At 43.5% G+C, this 24,937-nt stretch overlaps 3 protein-coding genes across 5 annotated transcripts in view; all 3 read left to right on the top strand.

Annotated features, from left to right (window-relative positions):
- Positions 1–24,937, top strand: part of CRYBB2 (crystallin beta B2) — a 412,932-nt gene that overhangs the window by 9,858 nt on the left and 378,137 nt on the right. The gene's annotated exons all lie outside the window — the stretch shown is intronic.
- Positions 1–24,937, top strand: part of CRYBB3 (crystallin beta B3) — a 256,164-nt gene that overhangs the window by 9,858 nt on the left and 221,369 nt on the right. The window lies entirely within an intron of this gene.
- KIAA1671 (KIAA1671 ortholog) overlaps positions 1–24,937 on the top strand; it is a 225,434-nt gene that overhangs the window by 80,498 nt on the left and 119,999 nt on the right. For all 3 annotated transcript variants that reach the window (XM_069759154.1, XM_069759138.1, XM_069759147.1), the window contains exons 4-5: positions 9,615–12,404; positions 14,250–14,372. In XM_069759154.1, the coding sequence (XP_069615255.1) occupies positions 9,615–12,404; positions 14,250–14,372 (2,913 nt within the window). The remainder of the gene's footprint in view (positions 1–9,614; positions 12,405–14,249; positions 14,373–24,937) is intronic.

The following is a 24,937-nucleotide window of genomic DNA, read 5'->3' as shown; positions in this document are numbered from 1 at the left end:
ACTTTATATATGTCATCCAGTCTGCAATGGTCATGTTGGATGTGAGGGGCTAAGCAGATTGCTGCAACATTTTGTTACAAAACACATAGTATAACTTATATGTTAACCATTTAATTGCCTCACAAAACACTTACTGTTCTCTGCTTCTCCTGCTCTGGGTCAATATATCTGCAGATTGGATTCCTGCATGATCAGACAGTGACATTTTGCACTTGTAGACTGATGTGGAATTCTTGTCCAATGATATCTGTCAGAAGGTTTTTGCTCTCTCCTCTGAGAGCTGCATGATGTAGGGAGGAGAGCCTGATTCCAGGGATGTGTCACTTACTGGGCTGTGTTTTGCTGGTATACAATCTGTGTTTTATCATCAGGAAGTTATCACTGGAGGACAAGGTGCATTGTTCCTCAAAGTCCAACCACTCCCCCAGCACTGATTAGCAGATTTCTGTCCCTATACAATGTACACAGAAAGCTACCAATCAGTGGTGTGGGCGGGGTTATACAGAGCTTAGCATTCCGAGCTCTGCTAGATCTGCAGCAGGCAAAACACTGATTCTGTCATAGGTTTTACTGGGTGCAGCAGCTAAGTGAAACATCTCTGGAATCGGGGTCCCTGTCCCTACATCATACTGCTGTCAAATTACATAACAAATACATGCTGACAGATTCCATTTCAATACTTATATAAAGTAGTAAACTGATGTAGGGCATTATCAGTTCTGTTTTTGTATAATGACAGAGGACCAGATAGATCACATTTTTATGAATGTCTAAAATACATTTAATGCAGTGCTTAGTTTACTAATTGTTGATTAGTCCATAACAGCCCATCAAACACTTTCAGCTGTAATAGGTTCCCTAATGAAAATTGTATCTGATCATGTAGACATCCGCATCAAATCCATCTTCTTATCTGTATGAAATTCATTTGCATTGAAAATATATGACACTGATTTATGGCTCTAGGAATTGCATGTCATTTAGCCTTGTGTTGCACCTTAGTATAGACAGTTGATCTCCTTTATGACTTAAATATTTATCGTACTTATTAAACACTAGATGGTGGCCCAATTCTAACGCATCGGGTATTCTAGAATATGCATGTCCACGTAGTATATTGCACAGCCCACGTAGTATATTGCCCAGTCACGTAGTACATTGCCCAGCCACGTAGTACATTGCCCAGCCACGTAGTATATTGCCCAGCCACGTAGTATATTGCACAGCCCACGTAGTATATTGCCCAGTCACGTAGTATATTGCCCAGCCACGTAGTATATTGCTTACTTAATCATGACTGATTGATCGCCAGCCCTGTCCTCATCAACACCGACACCTGTGTTAATGGATCAATCACTGAAACGATGTTAGCTGCTACTTTTAAGGCAGGACTGCAATGATGTTGAAATGTGTTTTGGGGGTTAAAGTTCATTTGCTGGGAAAATATTGACTTTGCAAGTACAGTAATTGCTGTTAAGCTGATCACTCTGACATTCAGGAGTATATGCAAATTGCCATTAGAAAAAATGAAGCAGTAGACTTTGGACAAATTAATATTTGTCTCATTCTCAAAATTTTTTGTCCATGACTGTATATATTGTAGCGTGGCTAAAGGATGTCTAATCGATGGGAGATATGTGTCTTATAGATGGCTTGTTGCTGTGATGTAACCATGGCTACCTATATGTGTTTCAGGACCTGTGGTGATGTCACAACCACATGTCTGGTCATGTGATGGGTTCTGGGTGTGGTTAGACATATAAAAGAAAGCCTAATGCTTAACACAGGTAGGTATGTGTGGAGGTGAAACCCTCCTGAGTGTGTTACGGCTTCAGGACTGAGCCGGATGAACTGGACACTTGTTTTTCCTTTACCTGAACCAAAGGCTATTTGTTTTCTGTTGTTTGCCACATGGTTTATGAAGCAATAAACCCAGTGAACTTTAAAGGAACACGTCTCCTGAGTGTCAGCCGTCGCAGCTGAGTGAGTGAAATCTCTACAATATGTATGTATATATATATATATATATATATATATATATATATATATATATATATATATACATACATACATACATACATACATACATACATACATACATACACATATATATATATATATATATATACTGTGACAAAACACTCTGGGATCGCCTTTGCTGGGGTCAAAGGACACGTGGTTTGTGCATTGAATCTGAGGCGTACAGCAGGTTTCTGAGCAGGCTGACCTCAGGTCAGATTTATTAACGTGAAAGCAACACAAAAAACAAAACCTAAAAATAAACCCTAGCCTGTCCGGCACTAACTAAACAAATACGTTGCTATCTCAACAACTGGGGGGGCTTCTCCCACCCAGCTAACATCATACAGATCTTGAGCAGAGCTCTTCACTCACGTTTGTCTCACACAGGCAGGCAATCTGTGTGCCCCAGGCAGACACTGGAAACACCCAGCTGGTCATCTTTTATTCCTGCAATCATTAACCCATTAGCACCCTGAAGATACTGAGTGGCCTAATTCACATAGGACAAACACCTGGGCGAGATATACCTGCCTCCATCTACCACACCAGCATGAGTCTTACATATCCCCCCCCCCTTGCTCAGACCACTCCGGTCGAGCAAGAACACTTTTGAAACAGTGCACTCGGGATAGGGCATCGGCGTTCCCCATCTGCACCCCAGGTCGATGCTCCACCGTAAAAGAGTAAGCCTGCAGGGCAAGGAACCACCTGGTTACCCGACTATTACGGTCCTTGTGGAGGTGCATCCACTTGAGAGGGGCATGGTCTGTGACCAGCCTAAACTTCCTACCAGCCAGGTAATACTTGAGGGAGTCGAGAGCCCATTTAATGGCTAGGCACTCTTTTTCAACCACGGCATACCTCTGCTCATGTACATTCAGTTTCCGACTGAGATAGAGGACCGGGTGTTCGACTCCGTCCCTCACCTGGGAAAGTACAGCTCCGACACCAGTATCAGAGGCATCAGTTTGTACCACAAACTCGCTGCTGAAATCAGGAGTCACTAGTACGGGCTGAGAGCACAAAGCCCGTTTCAGGCTGTGGAAGGCCTCTTCAGCAGCTGAGGTCCATTTTACCATGACGGAACCCTTCCCCTTGGTAAGATCCGTCAAGGGAGTAGCCATGGCTGCAAAATTGGGTATGAACCGGCGATAATAGCCGGCAATCCCCAGGAAAGCCTGCACTTGTTTCTTGTTCACTGGTTGTGGCCAGCCCTGAATTGCCTGTATTTTGTCGATCTGGGGTTTAACCACTCCTCGGCCAATCACGTAGCCCAAGTATCGGGCTTCTTCAAGCCCGATGTGGCATTTCTTGGGGTTTGCCGTTAAACCTGCATCTCGCAGGTCATCAATCACGGCTTGTACCTTCTGGAGATGAGTTTCCCAGTCCATGCTGTAAATTACGATGTCATCCAGGTAGGCAGAAGCGTACTGTCTGTGAGGCCTCAAGACTCGATCCATCAATCTCTGGAACGTTGCGGGAGCTCCGTGAAGTCCAAACGGCATATAGACATACTGGAACAGACCTTCCGGTGTAGCAAATGCCGTCTTCTCTCTGGCCGCCTCGGCCAGAGGAATCTGCCAGTACCCCTTTGTTAAATCCAGGGTCGTAATGTATCGGGCTTTACCAAGCTGGTCGATCAACTCATCGACCCGGGGTATAGGGTACGCATCAAATTTAGAAACTGCATTCAGTTTCCTAAAGTCATTACAAAACCGGATGGAGCCATCCGGTTTAGGTATCAACACAATTGGACTGGACCAGGCGCTGTGTGACTCCTCAATGACTCCTAAGTCCAACATTGCCATCACTTCCCGGGAGGCGGCTTCACGGCGGGCTTCCGGAATCCGGTAGGGCTTCACATGAACAGTGACGCCAGGCTCTGTGACAAAATCATGTTTCACCAACTTCGTCCGGCCAGGTTTTTCGGAGAAAAACTGTCGGTTCTGTAACAAAAATTGCTTAACCTCAGATTTTTGTCGTTCTGAGAGAGTCTCAGCAACCTGCACCTCTGGTACAGTAGGTGAACAAACCGGACGGGGCAGATCCGCCGTTAGGGCAGAGCGGTCTTTCCAGGATTTTATCAGATTCACATGATAAATCTGTTCCGGTTTTCTCTTACCCGGCTGGTACACTTTATAGTTCACTTCACCAACTCTTTCTCGGACCTCAAATGGGCCCTGCCATTTCGCCAGGAATTTACTATCCACCGTAGGGATTAGGACCAACACCCTATCGCCGGGTGCAAATGTACGGACCTTAGCGCCTCTATCATAACTTTGCCTCTGGGCTCCCTGGGCCTGTAACATATGGTCCCTAACAATGGGCATGACAGCGGCAATACGATCCTGCATTTGTGTTACATGGTCGATCACCGTTTTAAAGGGAGTGACTTGACCTTCCCAGGTTTCTTTTGCGACGTCCAGCAGTCCCCGGGGACGACGGGCGTACAACAGTTCGAAAGGCGAAAATCCTGTGGAAGACTGGGGAACTTCCCTAATGGCAAACAGCAAATAGGGTAACAAGTAATCCCAGTTCTTCCCATCTTTGTCTATCGCCTTCCGGAGCATCTGTTTTAAGGTTTTGTTGAAGCGCTCAACCAGGCCATCTGTTTGAGGGTGATAGACAGACGTACGCAACGGGTCTATTTGTAAGAGCCTGCAGAGCTCCTTCATTACCCTCGACATAAAGGGAGTCCCCTGGTCGGTGAGTATCTGTTTTGGAATTCCCACCCGACTAAACACTTGTACCAATTCCTTGGCGATCGTCTTGGTAGCTGTGTTACGCAAAGGGACGGCTTCCGGGTAACGAGTGGCATAGTCCACGATGACGAGGATATGTTGGTGCCCACGTGCGGATCGGGGAAGGGGCCCAACCAAATCCATCCCAATTCTCTCAAAAGGGACCCCGATGATAGGAAGGGGTACCAAAGGGCTACGGAACTGAGATTTAGGGGCCGCGATTTGGCACTCTGGACAGGACTCACAATAGTTACGCACATCACAATGTATTCCAGGCCACACAAAACAATGCAATATCCTTTCTGTGGTTTTCTGTACCCCCAGATGTCCCCCCATTATATGTCCGTGGGCCAAATCCAGTACCTTCCGCCGATAAGGTTTGGGTACCACTAACCGTTGCACTGTGTCTTCCCCTTTTTTTTCTACCTGGTAGAGCAAATCATTTTCAAGAACCATATACGGGTACGCTAGCCTAGTGTCAGGTTCTACGGGTACCCCATCTATCATTTTTACATTTTTCCTAGCCGGAGTCAGGGTAGGATCTTTCATTTGCTCGCTGTGGAAGTCATCCACCTGGACTCCCAAATCTGGCAGGCAGGGTGCCGGATGGCTGTCTGCCTCCGCCTCTCGCTGAGGTTCCTCAGTTTCCTCTGTTTCCCCCGCCATGACGGAGAAGGGGTACTGAAGGTTAGATTCACTAACCTCCCCAGCAACATCTTCCTGTGGGGTCTCCTCTAGGGACTCGGGACCTCCAGATGGCATGGGGGAAGATTTACGGGTACAGCTACCGTGAAGGAGTAACTGATTCTCCCACAACTGCCAGAAATAGGGAAAATCCCTGCCCAGGATTACATCATGTAACAATGCGGGAACGAGTCCCACTTTGTGCTGCACTGACCCATAGGGAGTAGAAATCCATATGACCGCTGTTAAGTACGAGCGGGTGTCACCATGCACACACGTCACAGAAAACTTGTCAGACGGACCAGACGGAAGTGCCACCAGACTAGCTTTCACCAGAGTCACCACACTTCCAGAGTCTAGTAATGCCACAACATTTTTCCCATCAACAGATAATTCACACAGGTGTTTCACTGTATCATTTTGACCCGCATTCACACTCACTAGCTGTGTAACCAAAGACATGCGTTTTCTAGAGTCTATAACGTCGCACTGCATGGGTTCAGCGGTAACAGGACAGTTCGCAGAAACATGACCCTTCTCATGGCAGCGGAAACACCTAACAGGTCCCCTACTGAGACCACCGTCCAATACTCTTGGTCTCGAAGTGCGAGCAGTCCCGGACTCCTCCCCCACAGTTTTAAGCGATTTTCCTTCACCCGTGGTCCCTGGAACAGTCTTACCGGTTCCACGAGGAGGAGGCACAGTCCGGGGTTTGGCGGTGTCGTCGGGAAGTCCTTCTGCCACGGAATAACGCTCGACCAACTCCACAAGTTGATCCGCTGTCGTGGGATTTCCTTGGCTTACCCACCTTTTCAGCGCTGGGGGTAGTACTCTCAGGTACTTGTCCAGGACAACCCGCTGGATTATTTCGGGTATTGTCAGTACCTCGGGTTGCAGCCATTTCTTTGTCAAGTAGATCAGGTCGAACATCTGAGACCGCGCTGGTTTATCTTGCTGGTATGTCCACTGATGTACCCTTTGTGCACGGACAGCCGTCGTCACACCCAGCCGGGCCAGGATCTCAGCTTTCAGCTTCTCAAAGTCCTGAGCGACCTCCGGGTCCAAATCATGGTAAGCTTTTTGGGCCTCGCCGGAGAGAAACGGGGCAATCAAATCGGCCCATCGTGCCTTCGGCCACTTCTCTCTCAATGCCGTCCGCTCAAAAGTTGTCAGATATGCCTCGACGTCATCTTCTGCAGTCAGCTTTTGCCAGTATCGACTCACATGGATCCTTCTGGACTCTGCTTCCGGGTCAGCGTCAGGCATGCTCACCAGGCGCTGCGCCACCTGTTGGAGAAGTTGGCGGTCTGCAACCGTCATGTCCAGTAACTCCTTCAGCTGTGCGGCCATCAAGCGATTAGCTTCGTGCTGTGCGGCAGTGGCCTGCTGCTGTACGGCAGTGGACTGTACTAAGGCTTTCACCACGTCTTCCATGCTGTCGCCTGTGCCACGGTATGCCCGCGTTCTCCACCACAATGTGACAAAACACTCTGGGATCGCCTTTGCTGGGGTCAAAGGACACGTGGTTTGTGCATTGAATCTGAGGCGTACAGCAGGTTTCTGAGCAGGCTGACCTCAGGTCAGATTTATTAACGTGAAAGCAACACAAAAAACAAAACATAAAAATAAACCCTAGCCTGTCCGGCACTAACTAAACAAATACGTTGCTATCTCAACAACTGGGGGGGCTTCTCCCACCCAGCTAACATCATACAGATCTTGAGCAGAGCTCTTCACTCACGTTTGTCTCACACAGGCAGGCAATCTGTGTGCCCCAGGCAGACACTGGAAACACCCAGCTGGTCATCTTTTATTCCTGCAATCATTAACCCATTAGCACCCTGAAGATACTGAGTGGCCTAATTCACATAGGACAAACACCTGGGCGAGATATACCTGCCTCCATCTACCACACCAGCATGAGTCTTACAATATATATACACTAGATTGTGGCCCGATTCTAATGCATCGGGTATTCTAGAATATGCATGTCCCTGTAGTATATGGACAATGATGATTCCAGAATTCGCGGCAGACTGTGCCCGTCGCTGATTGGTTGAGGCAACCTTTATGACATCATCGCCGCCATGGCAACCATTATGACATCTACGTCGATACTGTGCCCGTCGCTGAATCAGAGACGCGGGATATCTATGTCCTTTATGACATAATCGTCGCTGTGCTCGTCGCTGATTGGTCGAGGCCTTGCGGCCTCGACCAATCAGAGACGCGGGATTTCCAGGACAGAAAGACAGACAGGCGGAAAAACCCTTAGACAATTATATATATACTAGATTGTGGCCCGATTCTAACGCATCGGGTATTCTAGAATATGCATGTCCCCGTAGTATATGGACAATGATGATTCCAGAATTCGCGGCACACTGTGCCCGTCGCTGATTGGTCGAGGCAACCTTTATGACATCATCGTCGCCATGGCAACCATTATGACATCTACGTCGATACTGTGCCCGTCACTGAATCAGAAACATGAGATTTCTACCTGCCTGGCGGCAGTATATGGACAATGATGATTCCAGAATTCGCGGCAGACTGTGCCCGTCGCTGATTGGTCGAGGCAACCTTTATGACATCATTATCGCCATGGCAACCATTATGACATCATCGTTGCTGTGCCCGTCGCTGATTGGTCGAGGCAACCTTTATGACATCATTGTCGCCATGGCAACCATTATGCCATCATCGTCGTTGTGCCCGTTGCTGATTGGTCGAGGCCTGGCGGCCTCGACCAATCAGATGCGGGATGTCTACGTCCTTTGACATCATCGTCGCTGTGCCCGTTGCTGATTGGTCGAGGCCTGGCGGCCTCGACCAATCAGAGACGTGGGATTTCTACGTCGATGCTGTGCCGGTCTCTGATTGGTCGAGGCCGCCAGCCTAGCGGCCTCGACCAATCAGACGCAGGATATCTACGTCCTTTATGACATCATCGTCGCTGTGCCCGTCGCTGATTGGTCGAGGCCTGGCGGCCTCGACCTATCAGAGACGCGGGATTTCCAGGACAGACAGACAAAGACAGACAGACAGACGGAAAAACCCTTAGGCAATTATATATATATATACACATACATACACACATACACACACACACATACGCACACACATACACACACACATACGCACACACATACACACACACACACACATACACACACACACCACTGTTTCTATATAAAATAGTCCATGGAGCCATGCCATGACAGCCATTGCTCAAACAATAGTTTAGCTGGCTTTCAGACTCCGCTATATTCCTGACAATCTAGCTCTGTTAAGCTGGACTGTTATCTGTGGTGGCAGAGTGGTCACTGTCAGGAGCCTCAGGTGAAACCATAAAGTTGGAGCTGTTATCTGGGACTTAGGGTTATTTTTCCTTTTTGGCCAAGAACTTGCCAGCAGGTGTTTGCTATACTACCTGTCTGTTTTGACCTGTGAAGATGTCTCAGTTCAGGTGGCAATTTGCCTACTTCTTTTGGCATCATGTTAACCCTGGGCAGCTTTCAATCAGCATGACATCGGCAGTGGCACCCTGTCAACACAGCAGAGTGGAAAAGAAGACACTGCTTCATTGACCTGACCACGGCAGTAGGTGTCCGTGGCTGCTCTGAACCAGGGAAGATCATCACAGGGCAGAACAGGCATGTAGTTAACAACTACCTGACTAAAAGTTTTTAGCCCAATAAGAAAAAAAAAAACCTAATTCCTGGGTAACCCCATCAAATTAGTCCAATCACCGTTTCACTTAAACTGTGACATATCTGGTGTCCTCAAAAGTCTAATATTTTTGGTGAATCCTCGTCAAAAGAAATCTCATATGTAGTCAACTTATAAAAGAATAAATGTCTCACAACACATTTTCTTCATATAAATAATAATGATTATTCTAATTCAGATGATGCTAAATGTACTCATAGTGATTGTGTTAGTCCACCGTAAGGTCAATTGAAATTCTAAGATGTGATTTTAATTCTGAAAGTCCATGTAAAAACCGTAAGCTTCTTATAAAGCATAAAAAATAAAAATAGGCGCATTCTATGCTATAGATTGTTATTTTTCTAAATAGTTTAATGAGTAGGAATAGACCGTTTCATGGCAGCATGTGAAAATAATATTAAGGTTATAAATATATATATATATTTTTTCCCTCAGGAAAAAAAGGAACTGGAAAATAGTTCAATATTGGAAGAAAGAACGTTCAGACCAAGAAGGTCATTCAGAAGAAATGATGAACCTATAAGAATAGAAGGCAGTGCAGATGTTGCAAAAGACAGAAGACAATACAATTACAGAGAGAGATTATATAATGCAAAAACTGAAGCATTTGAAGAAAACAATATGACTTCAACCCAAGTGGACAAAAGTGTGAAAACTGTGAAGGCAACCTTATTTGAGCACAATGTAGAAAGACATAATGCTCCTGAAATATATCACTCAGGAAATCTTATATCCACTCAGCCTTCCAAAAGTGCTGTCATATCTGAATGTCTACTGGCCAAACCTGAGTCGTCAAGCTGGTCAGACTGGTTATCTGGTGATAATGTTCAATCTGTATCTCAAAGTCAAAAGGACCTTAAAATGAAAGACCATAATTTGGGTGAAAAGTATCTTGACACCACTTCCTCTACTGATGTTGGAAATTTATCAAGAATGGCGCTTCAGAACTTTAAACTTGATGAGAACAAGAGAGTAGAGCCAAAGTATGAAGTTGTCCAAGCCGTCACTGAAAGAGTTGTAAGTGAATCTATTAAAATGGCACCAGAATACAAAGCCGTGACTCTTCGATCTCGACCATCTTTTCACAACAAAGATCGGGATCTAGGCAAAGATATGGATGAACGTGAAGGGAGTAGTCTGCAAAGAAGTAAGAGTGAATATTGGAAGAGAAATGCTTTTAATAGTCCTCCGGAAAATTCCCAAGGCAGACTTTATTCTAGAGGCACTGATTTTTCTTTTGAAACAAGAAATTCCTCTACAACAGAGAAAAATGAAATGTTAAATACACCATCTGAAGGTTTTTACAAAATAGAGAGTGTTTTTACCAGAAAAAAACAAACAAAAACTAATGACACAGACTTAGAGGGTGTTCAAGAGAAATCTTTTGAATCCTACAACCAGAAAGAAAAGCAAGAAAATACATTTGGAAATAATTGTCCAGAATATTCCCACTTTGGAACTGGATCAAAAAGTAAGGGAGAAATAAAAACCTCATTCAGCAGTTTCAGTCAGCAAAGTGACCAGTCAATAGGTTCTCGCAACTCCGTAAGAAGAGATTCAGAAAAAGACATTATATCTGTGAAGGAAGATCCATCCATTATAAGTGTAAGAGATGATGTAAATACCCAAATTAAAGGCTATAAAAAACAGCCATCATTTAATGAATTTCATCCTCAAGGATCATTAACCAGGAACATCAGTAAAGAGTCAAATGACTTTACGAATATCATGTTAAATACGGAAATTGAGCAAATAAAGAGAGAATTAATCACTCCTAGGTCTAAGAAAGAACCTGATGGCTTTTTAAAGAAAGGCTTCAAGGAAGAATCTAAAGGAGATATTATGTTGCTAAAAAGTAATGACTATTTTCAAGATAAGGAAAAAATCGGTGATAGAACATCTGAACTATATAAATTTGAGCATGATGACATGATACCTGCTACTAAAGACCCTTCTCCAATGGATAAAAAAGCAACATATTTTGCAGTAACAGGTGTGGATGGCAAAAGGCAGGGAAAAGATTCTGAGAATCAGATCAGCAGTAATACTAGTTTAACATTTGACGAATCTTACTTTAAGCGCAGTGGGAGAATGGCTATTACAAACTCAAGCTTGGATTCTTTCACTCAAGAAGCAAAAAATGCAGATAAAGATATAGGTACTTCACATTTATCAAAGGGATTTAAAACAAACAAAAATGTGCTAGTTCTTCAAGAAAATTTGATAGAAAAGCCAGAGAAGGCACCAGAAAGACACCGTGTTATTGATATCGATGCTTTGCTCAAGAGACAAAAGCACAAGTCAAGTATAGATGATAAAGGTCCATCACATCTTGATGACCAAACAAGATCTTTGCAGAAATCACATTTGATAACGTCCGAGAACACGCAAGAGTCAAATGCAAAAGGCTCTCCCGTTAAACTTGATGACACATATAAATCTAAAGTTTTGGACATTGATTCTTTTATGGCCGACTATAATGCCAGTCAAAGAAAGGATAAAGAAAACAAGGCCAGAGATGATGATCATAATATTAATAAATGGGAGAGGTCAAGATCTTTTAGGGATAATGTCTCTAAAGGTTGGAGAGATCCCTCAGTTAGACATTTCGCCAATGATGAATGCAATAAGTATGAGGCTGTTGCATCACGGTTTACTTCACCTCAGGAAACTACCTCAACAAAGGATGGTCGTAAGCAAGGTCTATCAAAATATTCTACACTTTTAGATAATTTTAATAGTTTTTCAGAAGGAAGACATGAGAAAGATGGAAATATAAAAGGAGAAAGTGGTGGCATTCTGCCCTGTCCAAATGACAGTCAGACCACAATGACTTTAGAGTCCCCTGGAAGAACCTTTAACTATGCAGCACAGTCAACACAATTCTTTGAAACAACGGTTACAGACTCGTGGACAACTTCACATACGCAAGGCAAACAAATGCTAATAAAAGTGAGTGATGATGATAAAAATGAAAATAGGGTAGTAGCGTATGAATCCAAAAGCTTTACACATAGGGGATCTATTCCAGAAGAGAAAACGCAACCACTTTCTGAAGGTAAAAAAGCAGCAAAAGCCAGTGATTTAATTAACATTATGCTGGAGAATAAAGAAAAGAGAATGGAACGGCATCGCTCTAGGCAAAGTGTTCCAGTGGATCATCCGCAAGAGCCCAAAATGCACCGATTCATGACTTCCCAAGAATGGACGCATAGTGAAACCAAGGTATGAAACAAAATTGTTGTCATAGTCTGTTAGGTTCAGATATGTACGTCATACATTTTTGGTGGAAATGAAGTTCTGAAACTAAACTTTAATTTTTTGCTTTGCTATATCTGGAAAATGCCCTAATTTTTTTGTGCAAGTCTGTGACTGTTTTGTTAGGAGTAGGTTTTGGTCGTTAGTTTATTCCTAAAATGTATCCAAAGTGTATTTATAAAGTGTTCTTCAGAAATAGTCATATAATTGATTACTGTATCAACCTTCTGGTAATGGGAATGCTAGTTGAGTATTTGGATGAGGTTCAGAAGAGATAAGTTCTCAATACGTTTTAGCATTGTGTAATTAGAGGTCTGTAAGCAGACCCGTCAAAAGTGGCCAATTTTTGCTCCGCTGAGTACTATGTTTTTTTTTTTTTTTTATCCAAATCCAATTTAATTTTCAGTCTTAATTTTGATGACTTTTACAAATAGGGTGTTCATCACAGGAGTTTCTGTGGGCATTAGTTGAGGCTTTTCTGCAAAACTCACTCTGAGGAGATCCTTCTTGGTAAAGGCCAGTGATTTTGCTCAAAATAATAAAAAAAAAACCTCATATCTATGGAATTTTATGGTGGATTTACAAAATAAACAAAAAAACAGACTAATTGGATGAGCAACGGGAATAAAATAAGCGTAAAATCTGGCTTATTTTGACTTGATAACAAGTCGTCTTTAAATGTCAGGCCACGTGCACACATTGAGTTTTTTGTGCATTTTTAACTTCAGTATTTGTAAGCCAAAACCTGAAGTGGGACAATGAGAGGAGTAGTATAATTGAAATACGTCACTACTTCATTTTTCATCCACTCCTGGTTTTGTCTTACAAATACTGATGTAAAATACTGACCAAATGCTCAACGTGTGCATGAGGCCTTAATTTTGCTAAACACCTCAAGGTCACTGGCCAAACTGGCCTGTAGCTTTTTAATCTGGTATGCTTGACTTTCCTTGGGACTGGGAATCATACCATACAATGGGATAGAAAAGCAGCGGTGAAAGCTACAGCCCTTAAAGGTTTGTTCCAGTATATTTCTACTAATCAATCAATATCTGATCGATGGAGAGCCAGCACCATCACACTCTTTCGATCAGATGTTCCTAATGCTAGCGGTGATTGAATGTTATCAGTTGCGTAGCTGAACATCACAGCTCCTGAGGATCAGTCCTCAATATAAGGGCTCGTTCACACCATCGTATATATCGGATGAGTGCAATCAAAATTGACCAATGTTATTCAATAGGGTAGTGCTGATGGCAGATTCTGTCAGTGAAAAAATTGTCGAATACTGCAGTTTCTCAAATCCGATGCCACTCATCCATTCAAGTCTATGGGAACGTAGAAAACATCAAATGACGTCTGAGTTTAGTTCGATTTCCACAGACTCACACAATGGAAAAGATGGAGAAATGTTGTTCTCCATCTTCTTCTCACGGTGTGCTCTAATTTTCGCATCTGAAAGAAGTGGATCACACTCTGCTGACACTTGGATTGATCGGACTGTCATTTTCATAATCTGCCCAATTCTTTGGGATGAGAGAATCTATGATTTTGTGACCCTGCCCTAAAAGTAATGGAACAACTCTTTGAAGACTTTTTGGGGTTGGGACACTTTTTTGCTGCTGGAAATATGAAATCTAGCTGATAAATTCATATAGTGTGACGATGCATGTTCTTATATGTGATTGTAGTTATAATCTTTATATTACACAATGTTTGTGTAAAGCTATGCATGCTACACTATGTATATATCCACACTTATATGTGGTGTCATGTTTTATGTAATAATTTACATTAACCTGTGCTCTATAGGAATTTTACAAAAAGGAAGAGATAAAACCACATTCAGCAAGAATACAGGAGAAAGAGCTTACAACGGATCTGTTTAGTAGAAAGAGTCTATATCGGCACAGAGAGTACACTGGCTTTAATGAGGTAGGACTACTGTTATTTTTTTTTCGACCCTCCCTTTTTCCAGAAATGCATATTTGTGGTATTTGTCACAATTTCGAGCTGCAGCCACAGGTGACGGCGATAAGAGCTTGGACTGTATGAGTGGCACGTGGCCGGGCTCCTGCAGTTTGTGAGCGCTCTCATCACTGACTCCTGTCTGAAATACAGTACCATTCCCTGGTAATGACTGGCAGCCGTCTGTAATGCTGAGCCGGCTGTCAGTCAATACCGCAGTGTGTGTACTGTTGACGATCACTATGCACTGAGCGGTGACTGGAGCCTTGCCGGCACACCCCCTGACTTAAAGCCCAAGGCTGCCGGGATGAATAAGGGCATGTGCACACGGTCATTAAACGCTGCGCCAACCTGCACCGTCCAGATGTTACAGCATAGTGGATGGATTTTCAAGAAATCCCATCTCCGCTATGCGTCCGGACAGACATGTGGTGCGTCTTTCCACACCTATCATGTCAATTTGTCTTGCAGAGACGCCAGCCTACACGTGATAAATGTCACCCGTACAATGTATTGGATGTGGTGATTCCGCACGGATCATTGAACACATGCAGAATCAACTGCGTTCAAAAGCCGGCAGCACTTATACGGAGTGGACATGTGCTGCTTCCAAAGCGCTGCCAATTACTGAACCTGTGCACTTACCGTAATTTCCTCCTGGCAGTGGGGCTCTCATTGCAGGCTTTGGTCTGGCTCAAAAAGCTATTCACCTATAGATTAAACCCATATCTACAGGATAATAGTGTTTTGGTTTTTTTTTGGTTTTTTTTAACGTGACCGTATGTTCCCATTTACGTAACAGCGTCTGAGGTAAATTAGAGAAACTGTCCAAAGCAGATTTACTGTGATTCTACAAACGAAGCACAGACCGTTACTTTTTCTTGCTGTGGTCTTGACTTTTTTGATGTAAAAAAGAGGTTTTTCATATAATATAATTTTTGTACTTGCTAAAGATTATTTTTTGTTTAGTGCAGGTCTTGGTGTGAAGTATCTGCTACTAAAAAGTGGAGATACACCATAGCATGATAGACTAGGTTATTGCTCGTTGGTAGAGCGGATCGTGGTGGTTCCCATCTAGAAGAATTACTAGGGATGGGTTAAACTGGATAACCTATTTAAGGACATCCTACATACTTAGTTCTTTGGTTTGGATGGCAGCGTATTGGGATCTACTTCTACCTCTGTATCGCTTACATTTGTCAGCATGAATAAACATAATCTATAAGTATGATGGAGAATTAAATCACCCGTTGACTGAGAGTAACAGGAAGGTTTAAGTGATTTCAAGCTGCTTAAAAGGGCTATTCCCATCTCCAAAATCCTATACTAATAGGTAGTATGTGTAATAATTACCGTATATACTCGGGTATAAGCCGACCTGAGTAAAAGCCGACCCCCTAATTTTGCCACAAAAAACTGGGAAAACTTAATGACTCGAGTATAAGCCGAGAGGGGGACTTTCAGCCCCAAAAAATGGGCTGAAAATCTAGGCTTATACTCGAGTATATACGGTATATTAGAAAATACCTTCAATTAGAACTGTAATATAGTTCTTCTGATTCACTATGTTGCTTACCCCCAAGTGCGGGGCAGTGCAGTAGCTTAGGTATCCATGGTTACGACCGCTAAATAGCTGTCACTATATGAGTGCTCTTAACCATGGATTCCTAAGCTAGTGCAATGCCCTGCACATGGGGTAAGCAACATAGCGAATCAGATGAACTATGTTACATTTCTAATTGTAGGTATTTTCTAATATTAGTATTACACCTACTACATATTGTGATATGATCTTAGAAAAGCTACTACCTCTTTAAGTACAAGGAGGAGAGTTTCAGTTTAATTTCCTTCCTTGCACTGTACTTGCTGCAGGGAATTAGGGCTTGTTGTCATTAGGAGATCATCCTTTGAACTGTGATTATAAAACCAGGTCATAAATCAGAAGTCATCAGCTCACAGGCTCCCTTACTGAGGATCACACACATCTGGCCTCCAGGCTTTATCTGGCTGCAGATTTTAAAGTTCACAGCCAAGCCCTTTCTTTACCACTAGGTTGCTGATTTACAGAACATGTACTGACCCAATGTATAGTGTATAAAGGATGTTTCCTTTATATATTACGACCACTGAAAAATTCGACCGCCCGCATGTAACTATTTGGGCTCCTTTTAGGAAGGTCCCCATGTTGCCTACAGTATATTACATAACCCTGGACAGTAAACTGTCTAGAAATCTGATTATCCAAGGAATATGTAACAGTGAGAAATGGAATGAGAGAATGCGAATTCTTGTTACTATTGGAAGTCAGATTAATGCGAACGCTTGGTCCGTCCCTTACCTTTCTGTAGCAATTGTAGGACGTTGTAACACTAGCGGGGACTATTCGCTATCTCTGCCTGATGTCGGGGAAATGATGACATTATAATAAGATTGAACACATTTGTGTGCTCCTGATAAGTCTGCTCCCAGCTGCTCATATACATGCATGCTCACTTCAGCTGAGCGTGCATGTATTCTGTATGGGGAGTGGAGAGTAAGCTGCTGCCAGTCTCCTCCATCTTCAAATGACTCCGACTTATGACGTTGGGTGAGAGTAGGGTAGCACCCAGACATGATAGATAGATAGATGGTTGGATGCTTCTGTCAAAATCAGCATGAATATGGTCATTAAAGGGAATCTGTCTGCAGGTTTTTGCTACGAGATCTAAAGAGCTGCAGGATGTAGGGGCAGAGACCCTCATTCTAGTGATGTATCACTGACTAAGAAGCTTGAGTGCAGTTTTCATTAATGCTAAATATTGATGAAATAATGATCTGCTGCAGATCTACCATTTCTTTGAATGCTGAGCTCTGTAAAACCCCGCCCACACCACTGATTTGCAGCTTTCTGCCTATGCACAGTGTACACAGGAATATGTCAATCGGTGGTGTGGGCGGGGTTATACAGAGCTCAAGATTATGGCGTATTATGTATCATCAAGTTTCCTAGTCACCTGGTGATGATCTCCTTCCGATAAAACATTGATTATTATGAAAGCATGACTAATCAGCTCAACAAGTGATCATCATTGGAATCGGAGTCTTTGTTTCCACATTATGCTGCTTTCACGTGAAAGAATCCTGGTGACCGATTCCCTTTAAGACCATACAGAACATTGACTAAGCCTAGCATGTGGTATTTTACGGGTGGTTGGCAGAGATGGCTGTCGCCTGAGTGCGCCATATACATTGGATAGCTGTTGTCTAGATTGTTAGAAGATTCACGTTTATCAGATAGTTGTCTGTTCCCCATGAAAACTGCTGGCTCAGAAGATTTGATGATCTGTTTTTCCCCGGTTTAATTTACGATTTGAGTCATAGAAGCAAAATCTCTGTAAAGTAGCCTGTAGCTTGTTGACTGAATTAAGGGTTAAAGTTGTCTTTGGGACCATGCAGCAGTTTCGATAGCGACTTTTCCATGCCAAATCTTAACAGTGTGCAATGTACACACTTAGGATTCAGCTCTGCGTGCCTGTTCAGTAAGTCGCTACATGACGGCTCCTATGTGATTGGCATACTTGGCACCACATGCCGAATGTTAGGGTTCAGCTTGGAACAGTCGCTGCCTGGTGCGGAAAACTCTGTAAATGTAGTTTCGCCTGCATTGGGGTTTCCAGGCCCACTCTGTGCATTCATTTAATAACTCCCCCATTGGCAGAGATCTGACTCTAACTAGTACTGGTTAGAAATGACAAGTATTATTATTTGATAATAGTCCTTAGGCCAGTTAAGTCCTTATAATGGCAATCTTATGCACCGAGGACTTTGGTGGTAAAATATTAATGGTACCATGGGTTGTGTGACCTAGTTGTGTCCACTGTGCTGACAGTTTTGTGAGGATACCACATAGCCCTTCCTTACAAGTGTACATGTGAGGGTATGTGTCCACGTTCAGGATTGCATCAGGATTTGGTCAGGATTTTATGTCAGTATTTGTAAGCCAAAACCAGGAGTGGGTGATAAATGCAGAAGTGCTGCATATGTTTCTATTATACTTTTCCTCTATTTGTTCCACTCCTGGTTTTGGCTTACAAATACTGATGTAAAATACTGACCAAATACTGATGCAATCCTGAACGTGGACACATACCCTTAGGAGGACATTGCAGCAAGGGTTTTTTGATAGTGGGAGCCTATTGGTAAGTCACTTCCTGCAGTATCCACATGGTGGCAGTCTAAGCAGCTAAATGCTTATATAACGCAAAGCTCTCCGGCCAGAAGATCAGAGTTTACAGCTGCATTAATGGCAGTAAAGTCTCATGCTTTGTGCCGTATTTTGGAAAATCTGTCATTTTCGTGTTGCTTTTGACCAATGGTTAATATGTAAGGTCAAATAATTAGCATTTGTGAGGTTTCACATGTATGGAACAGGTTTTTATTTCCAAAATGGTCTGCAACGGGTACACTGCACATAACCTAATAGCTTTTTAAAAGTTTATTCAACCTCCTGAAAGGAAAATGTTAACACTTAAAGAGGTTGTCTCATGTTATTGAACATGAACACATGCCTCCCGAATTCCTGCTTACCAGGGGTTGGTGCACTGCTGATTGCCAGTTTGGACCAACAGCTTGGTTTCATCACTGGCCCAAAGTGTGCAGTCTCCGACGCTTACAAGCATTCCTTGCCTAGGAGACCGACCACCTGTGATGGACTGCAGAAATGGCTGGTGACCTTGGCAACCAGCAGTAAACCATAAGATTAAACATCTCTGTTCTTGAGAATGCAGACAATTTTTTTTATAAGTAAATTGCAAAGTTTCTTTTTTTTGCCAACGTTACAATATTGTCCATTTTGAGATAATGTGAAAAACCGCCTGAAAAGCTACTTTCTTCCACCAGCTAAGTCAATTGCAAATTAAAGATGGAGCTTGTGGAGGGAAACTAATCTAAATGCAGGATTTGAGTCACAAAATGGCCAGATATAGTGTTACTAGATGGACGCCCGATGCTATCTCATTGGGAGGGCGGTAATGTCATGATGGGGGCAGGCTTTGCCCCATTGAGAATCTCTCCCCCCCATGTGCTCACCCACCTATCCACTCTCTTTCTCCATGTGCTGACTTCTCCAGTCTGTGCTCTCTTCTTTTTCTTGTCTACCCAATGTGCTATCCCCCTTGTCTGCTGTCTTTCTCCTTCCTGCGCTGTGTTCTTCCCTCATGTGCTGTCCTGTTTGAGCAGTCTCCCCCCTGTGCTCTGTCTCTCTCACCCCTGTGCCCTTTCTCTCTCCCCCATCTGCTGTCTTCTTCTCTCAAGTCATCTCTTCTTTGACCTGTGTACCCCATGTGCTCTCCCCCTTGGGGTTTTTGCACACAAACGAAAGTTAATTTTAAAAGTTGTCTGTGTCTGACCGTGTACCGAACATGCCACAGCTTCAGGGCAGGGGAGGAAGCAAAAGTCAATACTGACATTACAGGCAGGAGATCGCAGAGGATACATTTTGTGAGGTAAAATATTGTTTAAAAACAGTCAGTGAAATATTTTACGTGACAAAATGAATCCTCTGTGATCCCCTGCTATTAATGTCAGTATTGGCTTTTGCTTCCTCCCCTGCCAAGGAGATGTGGCATGCTCCGTACACGTTCAGACAATTTTTAAAACGAACTTTCGTTCATGGGAAAACCCCTTTAATGTGACCGGCTTCCTCTGCCTGTAGGCACATCGCACATCTGCCGCCGGGAATTTCCACAGGCGCAGTAAATCAGACCGCCGCCATCTTTGTGCATACAGATAGCGGCGGTCACATTAAAACTGCGCATGCGCTCCTCCTGTACAAAGATGGCGGCGGTCAGTGAATCGGCTGATCCCGGTGACGTGTTCATGATGGTGCTAAGCTGCGTACGGCATATAGAGTGTGTGGGTGTGGTGCGTATGGCATATAGAGTGTGTGGGTGTGGTGCATACGGCATATACAGTGTGTGTGTGGTGCATACGGCATATACAGTGTGTGTGTGGTGCATACGGCATATACAGTGTGTGTGTGGTGCGTACAGCATATACAGTGTTTGGTGTATAAAGTGTGTTTGTGGTGCACCTGTGTTCTGGTGGTACCGCACAAGAGGCTGGTACCACCAGCAGTGTCAATATTGAGACACCCATCACTTGGGTGTCCCAATATGGCGGTCGGCGAACTTCCGCCTCTTGGAATTTCTGGGATCCGGACACATCTGGATGGCACAGGACGTGAAGACATTACAAGGTAAGTATATATTAAGATTCTTCATCTTCACACACAGTACAGCTTATTCTGAAGTTACATGAAGGTATAGTTCCCCTTTTAAGAAAAAAAAAAGGCCACGTGTCACACTCACTTTTTTTTCCCCCTGCTTAAGTGTTTGCGCAAGCTGAGTGGTAATTTGCACCATATATATTATTGCGAGGCGTCAGGTTTTTTTGGCACAGATATTTCACACATTCTCGTAGAAGTCAGACATGCTTCTCTTGCACCGAATCTATCACACAGTTTGCTCCATTTTGATAAATGTAGGCAGCATTTACAAATGTGCTGGAATATGTATAGACTCAGCCAATCACTTCTTCTCAGAATACACATTACCAGCTATCCTAATATATGTGGCACATCATTAGTGGAGCTACATAGATACGTAAGTGTGTGTCACTCAGTAATTCCAGCACTACTATTTTTCTCTTTCCAATTAACAGACCATTAGCTCCTGACCAACCTAAATGCAGCTTCCAGGCTTGTCTTCATTACTAATTGTTTTCTTAATGTTGCAACTCTCTATCTTTACGCTGGATGGCTATTTCCCCCAAATTGTAATTAAAGTATCTAATTCTCATTTCTAAAGTAGTGCTGGCTCTCCTTCTTTTTTTTTCTTTTGAGTCTCTCAATTTTCTTTTTTCTCTCTTTTTTTTTTTCTTTCGAAATGCAGACTCTGAAGACTAAATCTAAACCACCTCTTCTAATAAAGTTGGACATATGCATTTGTGAAATATATAAATATATTTATATATAATATATACACACGCACAAACAGACTATATATATATATATATATATATATATATATATATATATATATATATATATATATATATATATATACTAGATGGTGGCCCGATTCTAACGCATCGGGTATTTTAGAATATGTATGTATGTATTTATGTGTATATAGCAGCCACATAGTATATAGCACAGGCCACGTAGTATATGGGAGCCATGTAGTATATAGCAGACAAATACTACGTGGCCTGTGCTATATACTATGTGGCTGCTATATACAAACATACATAAATATTGTAGAATTCCCGATGCGTTAATACAGGCCACGCAATATACAACAGTGGCCACGCAGTATATAACACAGCCCAAACAGTATATAACACAGCCCGCGTACTATATAACACAGACCACGCAGTATATAGCAGCCACGCAGTATATAACACAGGCGACGTAGTATATAACACAGACCACGCAGTATATAACACTGGGCACGTAATATATAACACAGACCACGCAGTATATAACACTGGGCACGTAATATATAACACAGACCACGCAGTATATAACACTGCCCACGTAATATATAACACAGACCACGCAGTATATAACACTGCCCACATAATATATAGCACAGCCCACGCAGTATATAACACTGGCCAGGTCGTATATAGCAGCCACACGGTATATTACACAGTCCACGCAGTATATGACACTGGCCACATAATATATAACACAGCCCACGCAGTATATAACACTGCCCACGTAATATATAGCACAGCCCACGCAGTATACAACACTGGCCAAGTCGTATATAGCAGCCACGCGGTATATTACAGAGCCCACGCAGTATATAACACTGGCCACGTAATATATAGCACAGCCCACGCAGTATATAACACAGCCCACAAAGCATCTAACACTGACCAGGTAGTATATAGCAGCCACGCGGTATATTACACAGCCCACGTAGTATATAGCAGTGTGGGCACCATATCCCTGTTATAAAAAAATAATTAAAATAAAAAATAGTTATATACTCACCCACCGGGATCCAATCCAGTGAAGCGCTGGCGATGTGCACGCGGCTGCCGCCATCTTCCGTTCCCAGGATGCATTGCGAAATTACCCAGATGACCTAGCGGTCTCGCGAGACCGCTAAGTCTTCTGGGTAATTTCGCAATGCATCTCTAGGAATGGAAGATGGCGGGGGCCGTGCACAGCTCGGCGGACTACGGAGGGTGAGTATAGCAGGTTTTTTGTTTTTGTATTTTTTTTTTAACATTACATATTTTTACTCTTGATGCTGCATAGGCAGCAGCAATAGTAAAAAGTTGGGGACACACATGGTTAATAGCAGCGGTAGCGGAGTGCGTTACCCGCGGCATAACACGGTCCGTAACTGCTAACATTAACCCTGTGTGAGCAGTGACCGGAGGGGAGTATGCGGGCGCTGGGCACTGACTGCAGGGGAGTAGGGAGGGACTAATCGGACTGTGCCCGTCGCTCATTGGTCGCGGCACCCATGACAGGCAGCTGGCGATACCAATCAGCGACGTTGGACTTCCGTTACAGAAGTTGCAGACAGACAGACGGAAGTACCATATATGTACAGACCAAAAGTTTGGACACACCTCATTTAACGATATTTCTGTATTTTCATGACTATGAAAATTGTACATTCACAATTATGTATTGTATTCTAGGTTCTTCACAAAGTGGCCACGTTTTGCTTTGATGACTGCTTTGCACACTCTTGGCATTCTCTTGATGAGCTTCAAGAGGTAGTCACCGGGAATGGTTTTCACTTCACAGGTGTGCTGTTATGAACAGGTAATTCAGAACCACAATGGACCTTGAAGTTCAGAGCACACAAAGTGACCTGACATTTACCAAAAACATAGGACGAGCTCTGAGACGTGGAAACTCTGCTGACCGCAATCCCTAATCCTATCACACCACACTAGAGGTAGCCGTGGATTGCGCCTAACGCTCCCTATGCAATTCAGCACAGCCTGAGAAACTAACTAGCCCTGAAGATAGAAAAATAAGCTTACCTTGCCTCAGAGAAATTCCCCAAAGGAAAAGGCAGCCCCCCACATATAATGACTGTGAGTAAAGATGAAATACAAACACAGAGATGAAATAGATTTAGCAAAGTGAGGCCCGACTTACTGAATAGACCGAGGATAGGAAAGATAGCTTTGCGGTCAACACAAAAACCTACAAACAACCACGCAGAGGGGCAAAAAGACCCTCCGCACCGACTAACGGTACGGAGGTGCTCCCTCTGCGTCTCAGAGCTTCCAGCAAGCAAGAAAATCCAATATAGCAAGCTGGACAGAAAAAATAGCAACAAAAGTAACACAAGCAGAACTTAGCTTATGCAGGATAGACAGGCCACAGGAACGATCCAGGAGGAAGCAAGACCAATACTAGAACATTGACTGGAGGCCAGGATCAAAGCACCAGGTGGAGTTAAATAGAGCAGCACCTAACGACTTAACTTCATCACCTGAGGAAGGAAACTCAGAAGCCGCAGTACCACTCTCATCCACCAAAGGAAGCTCATAGACAGAACCAGCCGAAGTACCACTCACGACCACAGGAGGGAGCTTGGCCACAGAATTCACAACAGTGTGCCCTGTCAGGTTCAATAAGTGGGATGTCTTGCCTTATAAATGGGGATGGGGACCATCAGTTGTGTTGAGCAGAAGTCTGGTGGATACACAGCTGATAGTCCTACTGAATAGACTGTTAGAATTTGTATTATGGCAAGAAAAAAGCAGCTAAGTAAAGAAAAACGAGTGGCCGTCATTACTTTAAGACATGAAGGTCAGTCAGTCCAAAAAATTGAGAAAACTTTGAAAGTGTCCCCAAGTGCATTGGCAAAAACCATCAAGTACTACAAAGAAACTGGTTCACATGAGGACCGCCCCAGGAAAGGAAGACCAAGAGTCACCTCTGCTTCTGAGGATAAGTTTATCCAAGTCACCAGCCTCAGAAATCGCAGGTTAACAGCAGCTCAGATTAGAGACCAGGTCAATGCCACACAGAGTTCTATCAGCAGACACATCTCTACAACAACTGTTAAGAGGAGACTTTGTGCAGCAGGCCTTCATGGTAAAATAGCTGCTAGGAAACCACTGCTAAGGACAGGCAACAAGCAGAAGAGACTTGTTTGAGCAGAAGGAATGGACCAGTGAAAATCTGTACTTTGGTCTGACGAGTCCAAATTTGAGATCTTTGGTTCTAGCCACCGTGTCTTTGTGCGACGCAGAAAAGGTGAACAGATGGACTCTACATGCCTGGTTCCCACTGTGAAGCATGGAGGAGGAGGTGGGATGGTGTGGGGGGTGCTTTGCCGATGACACTGTTGGGGATTTATTCGAAATTGAAGTCATACTGAACCATCATGGCTACCACAGCATCTTGCAGCGACATGCTATTCCATCCGGTTTGCGTTTAGTTGGACCATCATTTATTTTTCAACAGGACAATGACCCCAAACACACCTCCAGGCTGTGTAAGGGCT

Source organism: Ranitomeya imitator, chromosome 1 (genome assembly GCF_032444005.1).
Source record: "Ranitomeya imitator isolate aRanImi1 chromosome 1, aRanImi1.pri, whole genome shotgun sequence".
In the NCBI taxonomy this organism is placed as follows: domain Eukaryota; kingdom Metazoa; phylum Chordata; class Amphibia; order Anura; family Dendrobatidae; genus Ranitomeya; species Ranitomeya imitator.
Note: the sequence above shows the minus strand (reverse complement) of the source record. Positions and strands in the feature narration are given on the sequence as shown.